Source organism: Camelus bactrianus, chromosome 28 (assembly GCF_048773025.1).
Source record: "Camelus bactrianus isolate YW-2024 breed Bactrian camel chromosome 28, ASM4877302v1, whole genome shotgun sequence".
Taxonomy (NCBI): Eukaryota; Metazoa; Chordata; class Mammalia; order Artiodactyla; family Camelidae; genus Camelus; species Camelus bactrianus.
The window spans coordinates 17476847-17499918 of record NC_133566.1 but is presented as its reverse complement, the minus strand read 5'-3'; the positions used below and the strand labels follow the sequence as shown (position 1 = coordinate 17499918).

The 23072-nt window shown below is 45.0% G+C and overlaps 2 protein-coding genes across 4 annotated transcripts in view; both read right to left on the bottom strand.

Moving 5' to 3' along the window:
- The window catches only part of TMEM87B (transmembrane protein 87B), a 43338-nt gene extending 40213 nt beyond the window's left edge, over positions 1-3125 (bottom strand). Inside the window, exon 1 of one of the 2 annotated variants that reach the window (XM_074354751.1) lies at positions 2835-3125. In XM_074354751.1, the coding sequence (XP_074210852.1) occupies positions 2835-2993 (159 nt within the window). In that variant the 5' untranslated portion in view covers positions 2994-3125. The remainder of the gene's footprint in view (positions 1-2834) is intronic. The other variant, XM_074354750.1, reaches the window with a different exon arrangement.
- Positions 3126-17318: 14193 nt separating this feature from the next.
- MERTK (MER proto-oncogene, tyrosine kinase) overlaps positions 17319-23072 on the bottom strand; it is an 89547-nt gene continuing 83793 nt past the window's right edge. For both annotated transcript variants that reach the window (XM_074354786.1, XM_074354785.1), the window contains exons 17-19: positions 22897-23056; positions 22114-22250; positions 17319-19590 (exon numbers count right to left, since the gene is read on the bottom strand). In XM_074354786.1, coding sequence (XP_074210887.1) covers positions 19077-19590; positions 22114-22250; positions 22897-23056 — 811 coding nt within the window. In that variant the 3' untranslated portion in view covers positions 17319-19076. The remainder of the gene's footprint in view (positions 19591-22113; positions 22251-22896; positions 23057-23072) is intronic.

Sequence of the window (23072 nt, the reverse complement as noted above, 5' to 3'; positions counted from 1 at the left end):
CTTCTCAACGCAGTTTCAACCACAGTAAACAATAGAACTCCCAGCCCAGATCCCGCCTCTGAGCTGCACATCCACGCACCCAGTCACCTAAAGGTCACATCCACTGGGAAGTCCAACAGACATTCCACACTCACCGGCAATAAACCAGATGCCGTCCCTTCTGCTCCCCTGCAACCCTCCCTGCACCGTCCACCTTGACTGTGGAGGATGCCATCCCCAGCCACCCAAGCCATGACTCCTTCTGGTCCCTCACCTCCATCCCCCAGTTTCCATGGCATGCCTACTCTGTCTCACAGACACTTCCCATTCTCACCATTCCTGCCGCCACTGTCCTAATTCAGGCCCTTGACGTTTCCTGCTATGCTTCTGCAGTAACTGGTACTTCTGCTTCCAGACCTGAGCCTACAATTCATCCTCAGACAGCATCCACGGTGATGAGCCTTCATGTCTAGAACCCTTCAATGACTCTCCCTCGTTCATACCCCAAAGTTGCTACTGGGGTTTTGGGGCAGGGGGCTAATCCAAACTATAAATGGGGTTTGTTGGGCCCACAAGGGGCCTTTTAAAAAAGCTTTGAATTAGTTGACATAATAAAAATATGGATTTTGGCTTCGCACTTTTTTTAAAAAAAGTGACCACCCTGCAGCGTCCACCAGCTGGAGACGAATTACAGTTGCCATCCTCAGCAGGGCCATGTATCTGCAGTCTACCACCTCCCCACGAGGCCCCCCGTCCCAGACCCAGCTCACTTCCCTCACTGATGTGACCTGCCTCAGCCCCCACAGGGCCTTAATTTTAGATCCTTGGCCTCAGGCTCAAGGTCAAATTCACACACAGAAGGCTATGGTGGCCCAAATCCCCTCAAACACTTCTGCCTTCAATCAGCAGAAACACCAAGAGTTTCCGCACTGCTGCTTCTCTCCTCCCCTCATTCTTTACCAAGATAATGTCTTTGCAGACCCGGCCAGGCACCAACTCCAGAAAGTGGGGCTAGGTGACTCCCTCAGTGCTCCAGTCATACCCCTAGAATGCCACTGTGTGTGTAATTACTATTCACAGATCTGCTGTTCCTACTTTATTTATTTATTTATTTATTTATTTATTTATTTATTTATTTATTTATTTATTTGGTGGGGAGAGGTAATTGGGTTTATTTATCTGTTCTTAGAGGATGCTGTCCCTACTATTGCATAAGCTTCTTGAGAGGGCACTGTGTCTAAAACTCATCCTTGCAACAGTAGTGGGCAGTGCAGTACAGAGCTCATGGCAGGCACTCAAACTGGTGCCCTTACAGTCAGAAGAACCATTTCTTGATAGATTTGCGGTACAAATGAAAGAAAACTCCACTTTCCTGTTCTGAAGTTCTGACAACTTGAAATGGGAAAAAAATCAGCCTACTCTTTGCAAAGAGGAGCTTCATGGACTGCTACTGGTCTGAGTCACACAGGACTGCAGATTACGCAGGACTCAAAGACAAATCTCTCTCCTTCATGCAGGAAGCAAAGTCATTTTCTCTCCATGGCCTTTGGAGTCACACCATCTGAAGTCTACTTGGCAAAGATCTTTTCAGATATACAAGTAATCTGTATGCAGCCGATTTGCTTCCAGTTTATTCTGGCTTAGTTTATGCTATTGCTCATTCACTACAGAAGCAGCATGAGAGATCATAAGTGTGGTTCTCTGAGTTCTGCTTTTTGCCATTCAGAGAAATTCAATAATGGAGATATGCAGGCTCTAACACTGGCATACAAAATAGGGCACAAACGCAGGAGAATCCTGAGAGAAATGGTTGCACTGGGTCTTAAAGATTCAGAGATACCTGCTCTTTCTTCCATGTAGCTTTCCTGTTGTAGGAAGAATGCGTAGCCTCTGGCACTATTTTCTTTTTTTGGTTGAGAAAATCAAAATATAAGTTCTGCCCCTTAGAATACGGACATCGATTCCATACATGTGGAAAATACTCATCACGAACAGAGCTGGATGAATCATCTGACTCTAGAAACGCAAGAGATAACGCCTCTTCGACTTCCTGTCCCTCTTTAGCAAATCTTTCCAAATTTCTACCCGGGCATTCCTCCCACATCAGTTCATGTAACTACTGGATGCCAAGTTCTCAAATGGCCTGCCCTGGAAAGGAAGTTTCCAGGCACTCATGCCTCCAGACTAGCCTTGCAAACATCCCTTAATTATACATCCCGCCCCATTTAAACATACACACACACACACACACACTCCCGGAACTGTGACAGGAGCCCTGGAGAAGTTTAGGAACCCAAGATGACGGAAAGAGGGGTAGGGTGACTACTGCAAGTTCCCTTCTCATTTAAAGGAAAAAAGAAAAGAAAAAAAAGAAAGCGGCACAAGCGCTTTCTAAATTTATGCGGAAACTGAAGCCCTGGAGTGTCCACGCTGTGGCCTCACGGGTGTGGCCTTGTGGCTGCACCCGGGCCGAGGAAGGGTCAAATCCAAAGATGCCTCTAGGCGTGCCGAGGGGTTCCGGGCTCAGGTCTGAATAAAGCAGGACCTGATCTGTCCAGAGCACGTCAGAGCCGAGCGAGGGGCAGGACTCCGGGAAATGTGATCCTCATCAGCAGTAACAGGGTTCAGAAGGCTGAGCCGCCCCGCGCACACGGGCTTGAGATCTTCCCCATCGCCTAGGTCGGGCCTGAGGAGGGGGCGCTCCCCGCCCACAGCAGATAAAAGGCCCAGAGGGGACCCCGAGCAGGCCCGGCCAGATGGACAAGCCCGGCGCCGGGCTCCTAGGGCCGAGCGAGCCCCGGGAGGACCCTGAGGGCCCGAGATCCGCCTTGCCTCGGTCCCGACACTCCACTTACGTCATTGACAGTCGCGGCCCAGACCCCGAGCTCGGGGACGGCGCCCACGGCCGCCGGGCCCCAGCACAGGAGGCAGAGGGCGACGCGCAGCAGCGGGCCCCCGGCGGGAAGGCGGCGGCCGGGCGGGAGCCAGACCCCGGCGCGGCTGGCGACGGCCATCTCGACGCGGAAGCCGCACCTGGCGCTCCACGACGCCCGCCACGCCCCGGGCCCGCACCTGGGGCAGCTCCGCCCCCGGGAGGCGGGCTCGCGTCCGGGAAGTGTGGCGGGAAATGGAGGCGGGGCGCAGGGCTGGCTGGGAGTGGAGCTAGAGGCGGGGCCCGGGCGTGGAAAGGACAGGGAAGGCGGGGGAGGAGGGGGGAGTCCGAGCATGGAGGCAGGGCCAGGAAGGGGCGGGGTCGGGGAGGAGGCGGGGCTCGGAACCAGGCCCGTGTAGGGGCGGGGCTGGCGTTGAGGCGAGGGGCGGGACATAGGGCCTGACCGGGAGAGAAGAGGCGGAGCGAGGAGGGAGGCGGGGTGGGAGGGGAGGTGGGCTCGCAACGAGGCCCGTGTAGGGGCAGGGTTGGGCGTGGAGGCGAGGGGCGGGGCTCAGGGCCTAGCGGGAGTGTGGAGGCGGGACTCAACTGGGTCGGAGCCCGAGGCGGCTTCAGCCAGCGGCAGAAACCTCAGGTCCCAGACTCCACCGGACTATGGTCGGATGCTTAGCAGGAAATGTGGGATGGCATTGCTAGCTAAAGTTCTGCTCCATGTGTTTCAATTTCTTGAATCCGCTGCTTTTACCTCTATCCCAACCCCCTCATCTCAGGGGAAACAAATTGTTCTCTGAACTCACAGTAAGTGCCTGGAAAGTGTTTTGAGGTCGGGTCAATTGAACCCAAGGCATTGTGTTGTGAGCATAACGTCCGTAGGGCAGTTACTATTTTTTAGAACACATAAAATTGCCTTGTTATTTAATGCTCAGAGGGGCAGAGCTTGGGTCTGTCTAATTGTGTACTTCACCAGGCATTTTCGACTGTGAGAGCTGAATAAATGTCTTGCTGTCAAAGAGAACTACAGCAGTTTATTTATATATAAACAACGTTCAGAGTACAGTCCTGGTTTAACGTTATCATTAATGTAAAATAGGATCGATTTATAGTCATGAGGACCTGGCCTTATCAGTCATCTGGTCACTTTGTCAGCCAGGAATTATTGACAGCCCAATACAGTCTATTAAAGATTGCACGTGCATCCATCTGTGCCTTTCTCAGTAAGCAGTGTGATCATTTCTATGTGGGCAGGGATAATAGTGTAGCCGGGTCACACAAGAACATTCACCAGAGATTTAGAATGTAAGTCAGGTGGGAGGAGAGGACATGACATTTAAATCTTACAGTAAAACTTAAGGGTAAGTTAGATGTGAGAGCAAGGGGTAGCTTTGAAGGTGTTTTAATTATGAGAGGACAGCCTGTGCTGAGGCCTGGAGGAACAGAAAGACCTACCAGATGACTAGCTGTTGGTGTGAGATGGACGCTGGCAAGACTGGGAATATTTAAATGGTACCAGAACATCCAGGTCCTCCTAAGCCATGTTAGGAAGACAGCACTGTAGTCTAAGAACATCAAAGAGGCAATGATGGTTTTTAAGCAAGGAGAATGGGGTTACCAGAAAGAGTCCTAGTCTGATGCAATGTTATGTGGGATTCTAAACCAAAACTCCAACACTCAAAGAGGTGCCAGCTGAAGCCCTGTGGACAAGAAAGGCAAGTCCATCCTCAGAATATGTGTTTATACTTAACAAAATGAACCGCTGCACCTTCTGGGCTGGAAGGGAATATAGTTAGCTGGTTGGGGATGCAGCATTGGCCTCTGACTCTGGCAAGCTGGACATTTGGCATTGTAGTAGCTAAATTAATCTTGGTAAATAAATGGACAAAAGCAGTTGGCCAGTGGGGGAAGGGTATAGCTCAGTGGTAGAGCTCATACCTAACATGCAAGAGGTCCTGGGTTCAATCCCCGGTACCTCCATTAAAAAATAAATAAATAAATAAAATTAATATTTAAAAAGAAAAACAAAGGAAAGAAAAAGCAATTGGCCGGTGGCTATCAGCCAGCCTCTTTATCTGACATTCCAGTGCTAGCCATGAGTGGAGTAGCCACCGTGGCAAGGATGGAGGCTATGCTGAAGTCCAACAACAGAACTTTCATTTACCAAGACCTGTTATCCCCATTGCTATCAATAAGCCCTAGAAGAAAACATAGGCAGAATGCTCTCTGACATAAATCGTAGCAATATTTTTTTTGGATCTGTCTCCTAAGGTAAAGGAACCAAAAGCAAAAATAAACAAATGAGACCTATTATTTAATAATCATTAGAACCAGATGGCTTCTATGCTCTGTTAGCCCCCAAACTATGATGAAAACCTTTTCTGACATATTCCTAACACCCACGAGACTAGCTGCCCATTTATAAATCTTGACTTGGGAACTCCCATTCTGTTTTCAAGCATGTACCCCCATACCCTATGTTAACTATAAAATTGTCCCAGTGGCCCCTGGGTGGTGGGGAATGCAGCTGCGAATGCTTGCGGATCATGTCCTCCGATCCCATCCTGTGAGTAAATTACCCCAAATAAACGGATTCATTGGTTATATGGAGCGGTCTGCCTTATTTTTCAGTCTCAAGATGACTTCTCAGTTCAGTGGGCACTTTTTATAACCTTTGTCCTCCGGGAGGCAAGACAGTGGTTATACTGGGGGCAGGGAAGAAGTATGTTTGGCCCCAAAATGATTCACTTGGGTGCCTCTTGCTATTTCTTTGCCCATTTTGGTTATGAAAAGACAAGTGCACCAGCCATGGCTTAGAGGGCACAGAGACTCCTCACTATGAGGGTCTGGGCCAGGCAAACAGGTGAGACACTGAGACGGGCAGGGGCGCTACCTGAGGGTGAGGAGAGTGACTATGAGTACTGTTTGGGGCTCTGAGACCAGATGCAGTGGCAGGAGCTGTAGTGTGTTTCACTGAGTTTCCCCCAGAAAAGGAGGCCCACCCGAATCCGGGGGTGAGAGGTCTGCTCCCAGAACTTCCTGCAAGGCAGTTGATTCAGGCATCACAACAGGTAGGCTATAGTGGATGCTCGGGATGCCCAGACATCCATGCAGGACTGGAGGACTTGGCTTCAGCTGAAGAGAGCCACCTCATCTAAGGCCACATCCCTTCCTGGGATGCCCTGCATCCAATGACTGATTGACATGAGGATGCAAATGCCCACCGCCTGTTCCAAGTCCAAATGACTCCGAAGTGTCAGCCCAGCAGCAGAATTCCCAGGAGGGCTGGTTGAGGCCTCCACTGACACAGCATAGCTACTTCATTTCTCCCTTTGCCTAATCCGATTTCTTTCCATTCCCCTTTCCACAGGTAGATCCCAACAGCCTTCCCTAATAAACTTGCTGCATGCTGAGCTCCATCCCAGAGTCAACTTCCTGGGAAACCCAACCCGTGACATCTCATAAACGTTTATATTTATCCCAGAAATCTCATTTCTATGAATTTCCTTGAAATACACCCTCAACCCAGTTAAAAAATGGGCAAAAGAAGTGAACAGACATTTTTCCAAAGAAGACATACAAATGGCTAACAAGTACATGAAGAGGTTCTCAACATTATTAATCATCAGGGAAATGCAAGTTCAAACCATAATGAGATATCACCTTACACATATCAGGATGTCTATTATCAATCAATCAATCAATCAATCAATCAATAGGAGAGAAAGAAAACCTCTTCCTTTACAGTAGGACACCAAGAAATAAATATAGAAGGAATGATAAAGTTAGAAAATTGTCATTTGTTAACTATCATACTTACAATTGACTCAGAACCATCAATCGGATTCTAAAATTAGTAAAAGTTAACAAGGAAGTATCTGCCACAAACTGCTTATTAATTACAAAGAGAAAAATAGTAATTTTATTGCAGAGAAACCTGGCAGACACCACCTTAATGATCAAAGTTAATACCACAAGGAGTAGGACAGATTGACATGACATGTCTCACAACCTGGTGCCCTGAAAAGAAACAGCATCACTTCTGTGGTATTCCTGCTAAAAATGCATTGCTGTGTCAAACTGTGAGGAAACCTCAGATAAACTCAAACTGAGGAATGTTCTACAAAATAACCAGCTGGTACTCCTACAAACTGTCAAGGTTCTGAAACAGAAGCTGAAAAACACAGACTAAAGAGACATGATCATTAAATGAGGTTTTTGATCCTTGATTGGATCCTGGACCAGAAAAACAAATTGTTTTTGTTATAAATGAGATTATTGGGATAATTGGTGAAATTTGAATAAGGATTCTATATTAGAAAATAGTATTCTATCCATTTTAATTTCCTGAACATGAAAACTGTACTGTCATCACACTGTAAGAGAATGTCCTCATTTTGGGGAACTACACACTGAAGTATTTCGGGCTATGGGCATCATGTCTGAACTTACTCTCCAATGGTTCAGGAAGAAAAAATACACACTCAGAATGAGAGAATAGTAAAACCAGTTAAGCAACTGTTAACAATTGGGGAATCTGGATATTCTTTGTATTTTTCTTGCAACTTTTCTATACGTCTGAAAGCCATTTCAAAATTCAAAAAAGTTCCAAAACTGAAAAATAGGATGGGCATCTCATGTTTTCCAAATCTCCTACAGGGATCTCCACCTACGTGTCCTCCACAATGGATGAAATATTTACGATTTTTTGATAAAAACAGTTTGATGATTGATTGATTGATTGCCAAGCAGAGTGCTTTCTCTATGCATTCTCTTTGGAGTCTTCTGGGATTTTTAAAAAAGCTACAATATAATTTTCAATTTACAAACTTAGATCCTAGGACAGAGATCATCTAAGGACCAAAAAATTTAAGCAAAGATTTGTGAATAACTAACTGTAGGCAGGAACGGCTGGACTAGCTTTTCCTCTAGTGGAGTTTCTTTCACCTGGTGTGAAACTGCAACATGACCCACACGTTGCTGTGGGAGGAAATGGAAAGGCAGCTGAGCTGACACTGAACTCCAATACTGTTAATGAGAAACTTCTGGGTATGACCAACACCAAAAATGAGTAAGTGCATTTTTTCCATTTAAAATTCGTACATTTGACGCTGGTTTCTTTTCAGATCGAATAAATCTTTCACCTTTTACTTTAAAAAAGTACAGTTGATTTATTACTTTAACTTAAAATATTTGGATTTTATGAGAAATGTTGAAAGATTATATAAAGCACCTTTCCCACATTCATCCAGTTACGCTCATTTAACTTTTTTTTTTTTTTAAACAGTACTCTGATTTTAGTTTTGAGTTGAGGCTCAGGAGATTGAATTTCTAATGGGTCCTTTTCACAAGAAACTTGTAATTATATGCCATACAAATATTTCTGTTGTTTACTAATGCTTTACACAGACCCCTTGTAATGCAACCATCAACATTCAAAAGCACTGAGAAATAAATTTGTTTCTAGAACACTAGCTAATCCTCACCAGTAGGTGTCACTAGCAGACTGCAGATATTTTATAAATTAGTATCTACTTTAAAAGGCTTTTGAATGGAGATCTCATCTTCCAAATTCAGGTGATGATGCTGTATATTCCTCTAATTTAAATCATTAAAATCTTTTTTTTTAAACATTTTTTATTAATTTATAATCATTTTACAATGTTATGTCAAATTCCAGTGTTCAGCACAATTTTTCAGTCATTCATGGACATATACACACTCATTATCACATTTTTTCCTCTCTGAGTTATCATAATATTTTGTGTATATTTCCCTATGCTATACAGTGTAATCTTGTTTATCTATTCTACAATTTTGAAACCCCAGTCTAACCCTTCCCACCCTCCACCCCCCTGGCAACCACAAGTCTGTATTCTCTGTCTGTGAGTCTATTTCTGTCCTGTATTTACTCTTTGTCTTTGTTTGTTTGTTTGTTTGTTTTTGCTTTTGTTTTTTTAGATTCCACATATGAGCGATCTCATATGGTATTTTTCTTTCTCTTTCTGGCTTACTTCACTTAGAATGACATTCTCCAGGAGCATCCATGTTGCTGCAAATGGCATTATGTTGTCGGTTTTTATGGCTGAGTAGTATTCCATTGTATAAATATACCACATCTTCTTTATCCAGTCACCTGTTGATGGACATTTAGGCTGTTTCCATGTTTTGGCTATTGTAAATAGTGCTGCTATGAACATTGGGGTGCAGGTGTCATCCTGAAGTAGATTTCCTTCTGCATACAAGCCCAGGAGTGGGATTCCTGGGTCATATGCTAAATCTATTCCTAGTCTTTCGAGGAATCTCCACACTGTTTTCCATAGTGGCTGCACCAAACTGCATTCCCACCAGCAGTGTAGGAGGGTTCCCCTTTCTCCACAGCCTCTCCAGCATTTGTCATTTGTGGATTTTTGAATGACGGCCATTCTGACTGGTGGGAGGTGATACCTCATTGTAGTTTTGTAAATCATTAAAATCTTAACTTGGTCAACAAGCACTGTGTGCCTGACTCAGTGCTAAGGATCACACATTTGTACAGATTGCTGGGAATGGACTCAGCAGGCAGGGATTTTACATTATTACAGAACAAATGCTTTTATTTGTTATTTAGGATTTTTGTTTGTTTGCTTGCTTGCTATTCTATTATAATCCAGTTTCCAAGGAAGATTAGGAATAACATCACTGACTTAAGCAAATCAAGCAGCATTGGTACCTCCTACATCCAAGGCACTGCTTAGAACGGATAGAAACTATGATGTGGTCCCGGCCATCACTGTGAGGAGATGCACCTGTAAAGAGCCAATAATACAAGACAATACAAGGTAAAGCCCTGAAGTGTGGCTATCAAGGATGTACTGGGGGAACGTGGTTATTTTTTTCCAAGAGTTTTTCTTTTAGAGATTTCCTTCATTTGAGTTCCCCCAGAAGCAGATCCTGAGATAAGGATTTGAGAGGAAGTGGTTCATTTGGGAGGTGCAGTAAACACCAGTCGGGGAGTGTTCTGAGCTGAACTGTGCCCCACCCAAATTCATATGTTAAAGTCTTAACCACCCTGCCTTGACTCAGAATGTGACTGTTTTTGGAGATAGGACCTTTAAAAGAGGTGATTTAGGTAAAAATGAGGTCATATACATGAGCCCTACTCCAATATGACTGGGTCCTGATAAGAAGAGGAGATTAGGACCCAGATACACACAGGGAAAAAGACCACATGAGGACCTGGGGAGAAGACAGCCATCTGAAAACAAAGGAGAGAGACCTCAGAAGAAACCAGCCCAGCCAGCACCTTGATCTCAGACTTCTCGCCTCCAGGGTTGTGAGAAAATACACTTCTGTTGTTTAAGTTGGTCAGCTTACGGTGCTTTGTTATAAAGCCCTCGCAGACTGATACAAGGAGTGAGCAAACGTGACCGGGAGGGAACGCAGATAACACAGGGGCTGTTATCACGTCAGCTATCCCGGGGGGCAAAGGAAACACATCCCACCAGGAGACTTGGGGGAAAGTTGTGAAGCACATGCCCCAGAGTCATCTCACATGAGGGACGTGGGAGGGGGGCGTTTATTTATTCACACCCGTTAGTCCTTGGTGGAGGGCACCGATTACACTGGCAATTCTAGCCTGTTGTGAGCAGGGCACAGTAGCTTTCCTCACTTTTGAAGAAAGGCTTTAAGCCAGGAGATGCAGAGAGTGAGAGCTGGAAGTCAGTCAGGCACAATGAAGTGAAAAGTCAGGAGGGACGTGGGCGGGCCACGGAGATGAAGGAGCACTGCGGAAACACCCTGAAGTGTTTCCAGGTGAGTTTACATGATGTCTGTGATAGGCTTCAGAATAATACAAGAGGGAGAGAAGTGGGTGGGGGCACAGAAGAAACAAGACTGGCCACAAGTTGAGCATTGTTTACAGCCTGGAGATGGATGCACAGGCATTTACATGGCTATCCTGTCTATTTTTGTGTATGCCTGGAATTTTCCATAAAATTAAAAAAAATTACATTAAAGACTTCTGCTAGATGAGTAATAGGAGACCAAACTTAGCCTCTTGCCTAAAACAACAGCAGCCACAAAATAGACCAAATCGTTGAAACCACAGACACTGGACATCGGGCCGTGGAGAACAGGTATTCCTGAGAGAAAGGAAGAAAAAAGAAAAAGAGATGAGCCCTATGATCGGCTCAGCTTACTGACTTGAGAAAGGTTTCAGGCCACAGTTTGGCGAGGAGAAACCAAAGCAGAGCCTGGCAGGCTCCCTGAGGCCAGAAGACAGGCTGGGAGTCCAGTGTGAGTAAGGCAGCTCGTGTGCAGGGCTGAATAGAGGGAGGAGGGGGCTGCACAGAGAGGGAATCCCGGGCCCACTAGAAGGTCCTCCAAATCCTCAGCAGAGAACTGATCAGCTCCTGCATATGATGAAACTGCCTGAGGCCAAGAATCACCCCAAAGAATAAGAAGGAGCAGTACCACAGGCAGGTGTCTGTTCCCATTAGCAGACCTAGAACACTTCATAGTTCGCAGGGCACAGGGCAGAGTGCTCAAACGTGCTTGCCTCGATGGTGGGGAATACTTAGCCCTAGATTAAGCAGGGCTCTGATCCCAGCTAACAGATCTCAAAAGGCAAGACCCAGAGGATCAGATCGCTTCCAAGTAACTGTATCCATGATCAAAGCTCAAGGATATTTACAGGAGTATGAAAACCTGCAGCTGGTCAAATCACAATGTCTGTCACCCAATCAAAGATTACCCGGTAAGGAAAGAACCAGGAAGACCTGAGCCATAAAGAGAAGGAGAATCAATTGAAACCGACCTAGAACTGACACAAATGTCAGAATGAGCAGAAAAGGACATTGCAAGTTATTGTGACTCTATTTATTCCATATGTTCAAAAATTAAGTAGAGATATGGAAAATAAAAAAGATCAAATTTCTAGGAATGTAAAACAGTGACTGAGATAAAAAATATATTTATATTGATATACTGAATGGGATTAATGGCAGATTGACTCCTGCAGAAGTAAAGATTAGCAAACTTGAAGACATAGGAATAAAAATCCATCAAAATCTCAGAGAGAAAAAGAAAGAATTAAAAAATCAGTGAGCATTCAAGTGGCTCAATATATGGGTAACTGGACTCTCCATGAGGGAAGAGGGGCAGAAAAAAATATTTGAAGAAATAATGGCTGAGAGAACAAATAGAAAACAAATAGCCAGATGACTGATTGAAACCTGACCACGTCAATAGCCATATTAGAGGCAAATGTTTCACTATCCTAATTAAAAGGCAGCAACGTCAGATTGGTTGGAAAAAAACAATACCCAACTGTATTCTACCTATGAGAAAGGCACTTTAAATATAAAGACACAAGTAAGTTAAAACTAAATGAATGAAGAATGATATGACATGCTGATAGTACAAAGAGGAAGCTGGAGTGACTGTATTAATATCAAAGTAGATTTCACAGCAGAGGTTTCACAAAAGACAACATAGGAAGGTCATTTCATAATGATAAAGGGGTCACTTCATTAGAAAGATGGAACAGCCTTATCCACTTATGCACCTATTAACAGAGCTTAAGATGAATGAAGAGAAAACTAGTAGAAAATAGAGAAAAATCCACAATTATAGTCAGAGATTTCAATAACCTTCCCTGAATAATGGACAGAAAAAAATAAACCAAAAAAAAAAATCTGTCAGGATATCGTGGATTTGAACATCGTTAACCAACTTGACCTGCTTAATCTTAATAGAACATTCCACCCCCAAACAAGAGAATACACAGTCTTTTCAAGTTCACTCAGATCATTTGCCAAGATAGACCATACTCTGGTGAAATGTTCATACTGGTGAATTTAGGGCAGTGGGTACATGCATGTTTGTTATTATAGAGGAGGAAAAACTTAACATTTTTCCTCTATGGTCCTAGCTTTCTCAGCTGGGGCCCTGAAAATTAGACTGACAAAAGAGTAACAAGAGAAAAACAGTTTATTAACACATATGTCACATATACACGTAGGAGAACTAGGTGATGAGTAACTCAAAGGGATGGTTAGTACTTGGGACAGCATTTTAATAAAGAACAGCACATTCGTAGAGAAGTGACAAGAAACAGGAAAAGGGGTTTTAGGGTTCCAAGGGTGGCAAACTGTGGGAAGGTCAATAAATGGGGGGAGATAACAGAGTAAGGTTTGTTTGTGTGGGTCCCTCTCAGAGCCCACTTTCCTTCTTATTTGTGGCCATAAAACTTCCCCCTGGAAAGGAGATTTACGGCAGTCCTCATTCTTCAGAGGTTTCTGCTTTTAGTCAGATAAGGGAGGGTCAGGGAAGGCTTTCTTTCTGCATTTGCTAATTCTCATTTGCCTTTAGCTCTAAAGAATCCTTACACCAAAATGATGAATTTTGAGGTGGAATATTTCAATTTCCTATATTATATGTATTAATATGTGTATTTTTCTAGATATTGTTGGTGTCGCGATACCATGTACACATACACACCGCATGCGGGGAGAGCTGATGGCTACTCTGAAGCTTTATTAAGTTACACAGTCTTATATAGCAAAGAAGAATGACAAGGGAAATGATTAACAGGCAGCGTCTGGCTCAAGGTCAGAAGACCCTTTATGTTTTGGTAAATCATGTTCGTGTTGGCACCAGCGAGCCTTACAGCTTATCAGGGCGGAATGTATGAGAAACGGCTGCTTCACAACATTCTTCTTGGACTCAGGTGGCTGTGCCTGTCTTAGGTTGCCCCCCCTCTGGGGATCTTACCCGTCCTTGGCTAACCAGCCTTCTCACCTCTGAGTCTGCAGCTTTTTATAACTTGTTTACCATTCCGGCCCAAGGCTCGTTCCTTTGTTCCCACAGTCAGGGGCCTACAGATATTTGGAATATGTTTTAACTTAAAACATTGTAAAAATGGCACGTTTTGTCCAAGTTTTTGAAAGGTTAGGCAAAAATTAAGAATTATCTGTTGATCATCTTGAGGCCTCCGTAAGACCTTGCTTTTTACTAGATCAGAAGGACAGAGATAAAGGAAGATTTGAAACATCAGCGATAAAAAAGTTTTAAAACTTAAAAAAAACTTCGTTGAGGTGTAACTTCCAGACCATAAAATTCACCCACTGTAAGCTAAAATTCAATAGTTTTTAGGAAATCTTACTGAGTTCTGCAATTATCGCTACAATTTAGTTTTAGAATATTTCCATCGCCCATTCTTTGGCCATTTCATATAAATGGAATCGTACACTATGCAGTCTCTGACTCAGCATGATGTTTCTGAGATTCATGGACGTTGTAGTACGTATGAGTTGCTCATCACTTTTGTTGCTAAATCATGTTCCACTATTTGGATACAACACATTTCGTCTGTGCACTCACCAGTTGATGGACATCTGGATTGTTTCCAGTTTTATCCTATTATAAATGATGCTGCCACGAACACTCTCACGCATGTCTCTTTGTGGCCACGTTTTTATTTATTGGGTAGTTTCCAAGGAATGGAAATCCTTGGGATTATGATATTTAATTTTTAAAGAAACTGCCAATTATTTTCCAAAGCAGCTCTACCATCCTCCCCAAGAACAATGTGTCAAGGCTTCCAGTTTCTCCATATCCTCAGCACCGCGTGCTTTTTAGCTTTCTGATTGTAACCATTCCAGTGGGCACATAGCCGTGTCTAGCTGTGGTTTGATTTCCATTTCTTTAATGGCTAATAATGTCAAGTCTTTTTATGTCTTTTCCTTCTTTTAACAGTGTCTTTCACAGGGCAAAATTTTACAATTTTAATGAAGTTCAGTTTATCAAGTTACCCTTTTATGGATTGTGCTTCTGGTGTTGTAGCTAAGGTCAATGCTTTGCCTAACCCAAGATCACAAAGCTTTTCTTCTATGTATTCTTCCAGAAGTTTCATAGTTTTGGCTGTTACATTTATCCAAGACAGCAAGGCCTAGATTGCTGTTCTTTGCAAATCCCAATGTCCCAATTCAGTTCAGAATATATTTGCTAATACTCTCAGTGAGTATCAGTCAAGAGATGAATTGATTGTAGGTATCCTCACCTCGCTGAGGGTTGAAAACTCTCTCGGTTAAAATTTATAATTGTGCAGCCTCAATAAATCCAGTGATTAATTTAAAATTACTGTGTCCTTAAAAGGTAGGAAGGGTAAATATATATAATTCTCAAGTGTCTTTTACAAATATCTGCACATGGAATCCTGTTTCAATAGATGATTTGTACATGAAAATATTCTAAAGCAGTGGTCTTTGGGTTATAGTTTCTAGAAATAATCATAACATTAAAATGTAAGTAATTTAGACAAGCTTTTTTTAAGTTAAATAGACCTCGCAGTTTTACTTCTGTTCATAGACATTTAAAAGGGAGAAAATAGAAACATTGTGTGTTACTGAAATGTTCTTTAAAGGAACTAAACTTCCCGTTTTCCCATTTGTCACCCAAGGTACCTAAATGTCTTTGGAGAAGTTTAGTTGCTGTTGTAACTGGTTTATTTTGGGGTGAGTTGTTTTCCCACTGACTCAGCAGAAGTTGCAACTTGCTTTTGCCATTGACTGGGAAAAGTTACAAAGGTCTTTTATGAGTCAGGACAAGTCTGGCCAGAAGTGACCTGACTTGAAAGATAAGAGCTGTGGTTTGGCTCGTCTTCTGAGTGGGAAACTCTGCTTGGTCTGGGGAAGATGGAGGCAGAGAGAGAGTCTTCCCCTCTTAGGAGGGCACTCTGACACCTTGGGTCCCCAAATCCTGTTGATAAAGCCACTACTGTTTGCCGTCACCCATATACGGGGAGGGATAGGTGCCGGGGCTCAAATAACTAAATTCCAGGATGACAGGTATCTGGGCATCGATGTGCAGGGGTTGCCTGCCTCTGAGGGGTGAGGGCCAGTCTCCTCCCTTCACTCTGCCAACTTCTCCCACTGTGTGCATCACTGCCAAAGATTAACTTCTTTTCTTTTAGAATCAGTTTGCATTATCTTGGAGGGAGCTGCTAATGTAATCAGGGGCATTATTTCTCATAGGACACATGGTAAGTTTGCACTGCAAGTGAATGGAGTTGGGGGAAGGCTTTAATTGGGAAAATCTTCTATAACAAGTACAAAGTTCTTTCGAAGACTTTGCCGCCTCCCCTTCCTACACAACCACCCAGGGGTTGTGATGGAAACTTGGGCTCCCGCAGAAGCACTCGACCTGTCCAGGATTGCCCAAGGAGCGCTCACATGACTGGGTCTTGTCCAGCCTTTACCGCTGGCTGTGTGGCCTGACTCATGGGGCTGCCATCCTCACTTCTCCTTTCTAGTCAGAAAGAAAGAACAGAAAAAGGAAAGAAGATGAGGGGAAAGGAAAGGAAAAAGGAAAAAAGAAAGAAAGGAGGGAGGTGGGTGGTGGAGTGAGGGAGGGAAGGAAGGAAGAAAGGGAGGGAAAAAAGTAACCCTCCCAAGGCAGAGCTAGCTAGTCTCACCTTGCTGGTCATGGCTATTTTGGGAATTAGTTTATTTCTCTTGCCCTCCCCAGCTCTGTCCCACCCAGGCTGACGAGAATGACCCGACTTGCTCCTCTTTTGTTTTTCTCCCCCACTTTTTGGCCTGTAAGAGCCACTGACAAAAGGAATTTGAGTTTATACAAAAGAGAACTTGAGAGGATATTCTCGGTTCATGCTCAGAAGACTGTGCAGCAGTTTGCCAGTGATCAACTCCTCTGAAAGTTAGATCTTTTGAAACTTTCAAACATTCGGGGGAGGGTATAGGTCAAGTGATAGAGAGCATGCTTAGCATGCATGAGGTCCTGGGTTCAATCCCCACTCCCTCCTCTAAAAATAAAACCCAATTACCTCCCCATTCCCACCGACAAACAAAAAACAAAGAAACTTTCAAACATTCGAATGTGGCTGAGAGAAGGACACAGTGGTTCCGATGGTCTCAGCGAGGAGATTTTAAATGTCTGAATAAAGGTTGTCCAGCTCCATTCTCCTCTTGGGAAACGGAAGCTGGTTTGGGAAGTGCTACCAGTCAAGTTCCATTCCCCCAAGGCCCTGGTGTATCGCCATGGGGTGGATGAAGGGAAATTCTCTGCTAATGTCTTAGAAAAAGCTAAAAGCCACAGCTTTCTCTCTAGGGCAGAACTGACCTAGACTTCCCAGCCCTCCTCAGTCCATGTGGCAAGTACTGAGGACACTGGGTTTGCGGGGCTGTGGGCACTCAATGAACTACTCATGATACATTTGTTTATATTATGTAATTAAAATTAGAAGTATAAAACACAAAGCATATTCAGATATTTAATATTAAATGGACATGAAACTCCGAAGTACGTCTTTCAATTTGCTTACTCGTCTTATAGACGCGAACGTATCTTTTTGGGTTTTTGAGCTTGAATTGGTCAGGCAGTTCCTGACCAAGACTTTCACAGTGAACTAGTCACATTCTCAACAGTCATCATCAACAAGAAACTTTATTTGCACAAGTAGGTGATAGAACATTTTTTATTGATTTTTATTGATTTTTAGACAACCATTCAAAAATTTCCAACAGTAGAAATAATCTTTATAGGGTCTAATAGCTTTTTCTTCCCCCTCCTTTCACGGGTTAAATATGATGCTGGCCTTTCTTGTAACAATGCAGATTCTTTCCTAACTCAGAACTTTCGTGTCTGGAGTACCCCACAGAAGAGTAGAGCTGGTTCACCCTGGACTGGGACTGGCAGTGGGGACCAGGACCCAGGCTGTGAGGGCCCAGTGCAGATGTTGATCCTTGCAGGCTGCGGTGGTTTGAGTGAGGCTGTTCACAAGTGAAAAGCAACAGGTCTGAGGATGTCAGTGGCCCTGGGCCTGCATGGCTGCCCTGAGGGCTGAGGGCTCAACACTGAAACTGACTGCATCCATCTACTGCTTTACTAGCAGAGTAAGTTAGCCTCCTCTTGCCTCAGTCTGCCCATCTGTGAAGTGGACATAATAACAGTACCCACCTGGTAGGGTTGTTATGTGGATTAAATGAGCGCCGTGCCTGGCCACATAGTAAGTGATATCTATGTGACTGTTAAATAACATGAAAAGGTCGGAGGCTCTGGAACAGACCCCCAAATCATATGCTTAGAGCCACCCAGAATTGGGTGACTTGGTTCTGAATTCTGGCTCCAGCCCTCTCTAGATGTGGGTCGCAGCAGATTACTCATCCTCTCCCTCCTCGGTGTTCTGGCCCAGGTGTGATGATGGCACTGGTACCCACATTAATGATGTGCAGATGAGACGTACAGTTCACATAAAGTGCTTGAGACGTAACAAGTGCTCAACCAGCGATGGCTGTTATGTCCCCGCGGAGCCAGGGCATGAACTCAGGGGTTCTGACTCTAAGCTTGCTCCCGGCCCACTGCCCAAGTCCCCCTCCCACCCTCTCACAAGTCGCGCCTTCCCACAGAAAAGGGCTTCACCTCTTGGACTCCCTTCTGCAATTTATTTGAAATCTTTCCACTCAGATTGTATTTTTCACTTTTAATATTTTTTTGTTGTTGTTCTTCATCTTTGGGCTCTCCAGAGTGGTTTTTCCATATTTTTCAAAAAACAAAGCCAAGAATGGTCAGAGCAGTTTCATCTCGAGGGCCAAGCATCAAGGGAACTCCTTTGCAAAGGCACCGAGGCAGCCAGGGACCATGTCTTTCCAAATCTCAAGTAAGTACAATACATCCTTCCTCATTCATATTTTATTAGGAAGCTGTATCAGAGAATTAATTAGTTATAAAACTTTCACTATGAAATGAATCATGCTTATCAAATACATGATTCATGTAGGGGTATCAGATTTTTCTTAAGACCAGAAGCAAAGCCAAATAGGGCGTTTCATTTTACAAATATTTAACAGTCACGAAAAAGGAAAAGAACCTTAAAAAAAAACAACTTTGTGCAAATGTTAACATCAAGGGACTGCTGTAGGGATGAGGCTGTGAGAGCTTAAATTTTAAGATCTGTGAGATCACTGACATGAGCTAAGTCATCTTTTATTAAAATAGAAAAATCTTTTGTCTCTTTCCACCATATATATATAGATATTTTCTCTTTAAATAAATATATATTATGTATTTTAAACGATGACTTACTTGACAACATTCACGTGGTGCTTTTGGGCCGTAGCATTTACTTGGTAAGGAGGACAAATACCAAAAACATCAAGTGTACGTGGATTCTTCTAAGGCGGAATTTCCTTGGTTTGGGAATGTCTCCCCGCTCCCCTCACATGACGACTTCTGAGTCTCCTGAGGAGTCGTCAGCAAACAAAAGTTCGTCTGATGATGGGCTCCCCAAGGGCAGCGTGCTGGACTGGGACCAGGAGACCCCATTCCTTACGGGTCTGTCCTCTGGTAACACACTGTTCTTTCCCACTGTCCCCGTCGCTGGGGTGGCAGAAGCCTGATCCTCCCATCCCTCGCTGCCCCCGTTCAGGATGTACCGTCCCTCGTGAGGTCTGTTCTCATGTACTTCCGCCGTGACCACACTGACGGCAGCGCCAGGGATGCAGGAAGCAGTGATGGAGCCAGGATCGAGGCTCTTGTCCAGCTGAGCCAGTGCCGAGCCCTCGGCCGGGCCCTCACCGCTCTCCGGAAACTGGGTGTTGATATAAAGGACATCGGCTTTGTCCTGAACTGCAGGCAAACTTTCCAAGAGCTTTTCGAGCTGCAGCCTCAACACGGAAAAGGTGGGTCGGTCCAAGGGCTCAACTCTCCAGCAAGAGTGCATTATCTCATACCTACAAGCAAAGAAGAGCGAGTTACCTCCTGCCAGGGCCCCCAGCACCCTAAGCGTAATTCGCCTCTTGTTTTCCCCTCATCTTTGATTTGACTACATTTTAATCGGCAGTAATTCTACTTTTTGGAAATGACTGAGGTTTTCCCTGTGATGTAATATTTGTTCCACTTTTATAACTGTTCCGTGGGAATGTGCTCCAGGAACAGAGGACACATGTGGCCATTACATCTAACTTTGCTGAAAATGACTATTTCAGGTCTTTTCTTTTGCTTCACAGGTTGGCAAACTATGGCCCAGGGGTCAGATCGGGTCCACCGACATCACTGTATTTCTTAGCGTTGACTTGAAAATGACCAAGGGGCCACTGAACACAGAAGTCAGCTCATCTCAACTCAGGTTAAATGGCAAACCCAGATGAGAAGGTCAGAAGTATCTGCCTCGTTTTTAAAAGAAAAGGCCTCACGTCTGGAATCACAGAGGCCTCTTCCGAGGATGCTGGTGTTCATCAGCCTCCAGACCCAAGAGGGGACCTGGGGAGCAGGCCTGGTTCACCAGAGCCCCTGCCAGCCCGAGGCATGAGGAGCCAGCCTGGGTATGGGGACCACGGAGCTGCTAGCTCCGCTCGCTCGGCTTCCCCAGCTGCCGGCGTCTGCTGATGCTGCGACTCTCACCGACAAAGTCTCTCAGAAAACCGACTCAGCATTCCCTGGTCTGGGCTCCCTGCAAAATACCTAAACCACAATGTGACCCAGCTTAGCCCTTGCTAAGACCCCAGATAATCACTGCAACTTCTCCCGGAGCCCAGCAGGAGCCAAGAAACAGCAACAATGCTCTTCATTCAATATTGTTGGATGGAAATCACTTCCTCATTTCCAGAAGCAAACATTGCATTACTGTGGCCCTTTCAACAGCTACCGTGAAACTCCGGCTCTAATTTAATTAGGATTTCACGATGTTTTTAAAGGGCTTACTTTGTTTTGTTTCTGTTCTTCATGTTACACATTTAAAACCACAATAACCACCACCACCACCTACCTACCCCCAAGCAGAGTGAGGCCCTGATCAAGAAAGTTTCCTTCTGTTTGGCTTGGATGGGATCTGGCAGGCCCACGTGCAAACTGACCAGGCCCTCTCATCAGGGTTAGGAAGCAGGGCCCAAGTGTGAGTTCTGAGAGTGCGTGTATGTGTGTGTGTGTGTGTAGTGGGTGGGGGTGGGGGCTGCAAAGGCCCACTCTCGTGTCCCACTGTCCTGAAATATTCCCGCTAAATGTGATGAGAATGCCCCTCTCCAAGCCCAGGACGCCTGTTATGTTGGGAAGAGACTCACCATTAGGAAGGATCAGATCACCGAGTTAGAGGCAATGTCGCAAGAAATTATTCTTAGAGGGGAGGGTATAGCTCAGGGGTAGAGTGCATGCTCAGCATGCACGAGGTCCTGGGTTCAATCCCCACTACCTCCGTGAAAATAAATAAATTAAATAAAAACTTAATAACCCCCTTCCCCCCCAAAAAAGACTGGCTTAAAAATAAATAAATGAATTAATTAAATTTAAAAAGAAATTTTAAAAAATTAGTTTTAAAAAGTCAGCAAGGTGTTGGGAGGGGGTATCAGTCTGCAATGGTGCTGTTAGTAACTGGCACCATTATGTGACATTACTGTGTGTGCCCCCTGCCCGCTGAGGGCTCCACACACTTCTTCGTTAACCCTCCCAATACCTCTCTGAAGAACACGTGACTGTACTTTTTTGGTGGCTGATCACGAGGCACGGAGACGCCAAGTCAGTTGTGATAGCCACACACATGGCTGGTGAGAAGGCAGAACCTGGCCTGTGTGAATCCAGGTCCTGGGCCTCTCCCCATACTGCTCGCCCTGAAGGGAGGGGGGCCCATCGGGACGGGAAGTGCACTGTGGTCCCGAGTCACTGGCTTGGATTTCTAAATTTCCTCGGTCAAGCTATTCCCGTGATTGGGTTTATTTAAAACACTGAATAAAAGAAGAAGCATGGGGTGCGGGCTAGAGCTCAGTGGTAGAGCGCATGCTTAGCATGCACAAGGTCCTGGGTTCAATCCCCAGTGCCTCCATTGGAAGCACAAGAAAAGAAGCATGACTGCAGCAAAAGACAACAGGGAATCACACAAGTACCTCACACATTATAAAGTCAGTCTATTTATCTAAAGATCGACAGTCCTCCCTCGGTCTCCATGGCAGGTTGGTTCCAGATGCCCCCAGCAGATACCAACACTTGAAGATGATCAAGCCCCTTACTGTTGGCTCTCCATACCCACGGATTCTGCATCCACCGATCCGGAGGCCTGACTGTACGTCCTAGAGGTGCTTACAGAACTTCGGAACGTGTGTGGGCTCTCTGGAGATGTGCACACGCCACCTCCCGCACCAGGACAGGCTTCTGACTCGGGATATCTGCATGTGCCACCTGCTGCCCCCACCTGCTTGGCTGTGCACCCCCACCCACCGGGGCTGTGTATCCCCAGGGTGCCCCGTGATGCAGAGCAGCTGACTCACAGCTCATCCAGGCAGTCCTCGGGCTGCTTCAGCCTGTGGCCATGGAGCAGATAGTCATAGATTTCGTGATTCTGGACTCCGGGATAGGGAGTCATTCCTCGTGTGGCTATTTCCCACATGGTCACGCCAAATGCCCACTGAGGACAAAGCGACAACGTTAGGATGCAAGTCTTTTCAGAAGGGCTGAATGGACTTCTTCATTGGGAAAGGTCATCGCCTCAGAGCCCTGACGATCGGGCACAAAGCGGACAATTATGTCTGAGACACTCTGCTCTCCTGACACGGCAATTACGTGGGGTCGGAACGTCACAGTTCCCTGTTTTCACTAAAGCTGTTTGGGAAATTTGACAAAGGCCGATCAAGCCTTCTGTCACATCAGTGCTGCTTAATCCGCTCTTCCCACTGTTGTCGGTTCTTTTCCCAATCTGTGGTCAAGGGCATCGTTACACAGCATGTCTGATGTAGCATCTTGGTTCCCAAGAGCCTTTGAGTGAGTTCATTTAATTTAATGTGAATATGACGCATCTTAGTTACGGGCGATAAGTCACTATACTGTAGAAAAGAAAAGTGGGAATAAATTAAGGGTCTGTGCAAATCCTCTGAATGTCCGGATAGTTCACCAGAATCTAGTGTGAACTGAAGGGATAAATAAAAAATAGATGTGAATATGCCCCAATTCTCAGTTTATCAAAGAAGAAGATATCTGCAGCACCAACTTAAGTCACTGCTTTCAGTGTCCCTTCATCTTAGCAGTGTGGGGCCCTGAATCAAAACTCTACGTACCACATCACTTTTACTTGTGTAAACCCGATCCGCGAGACTCTCTATGGCGATCCATTTCACGGGCATCTTAGCGATGCGGCCTTGGCGATAGTAATCGCCACTGTAAATCTTCTTAGAGAGGCCAAAGTCCGCGACGCAGACAGTCATGTCATCTCGCAACCTACAGAGAGAGAGCG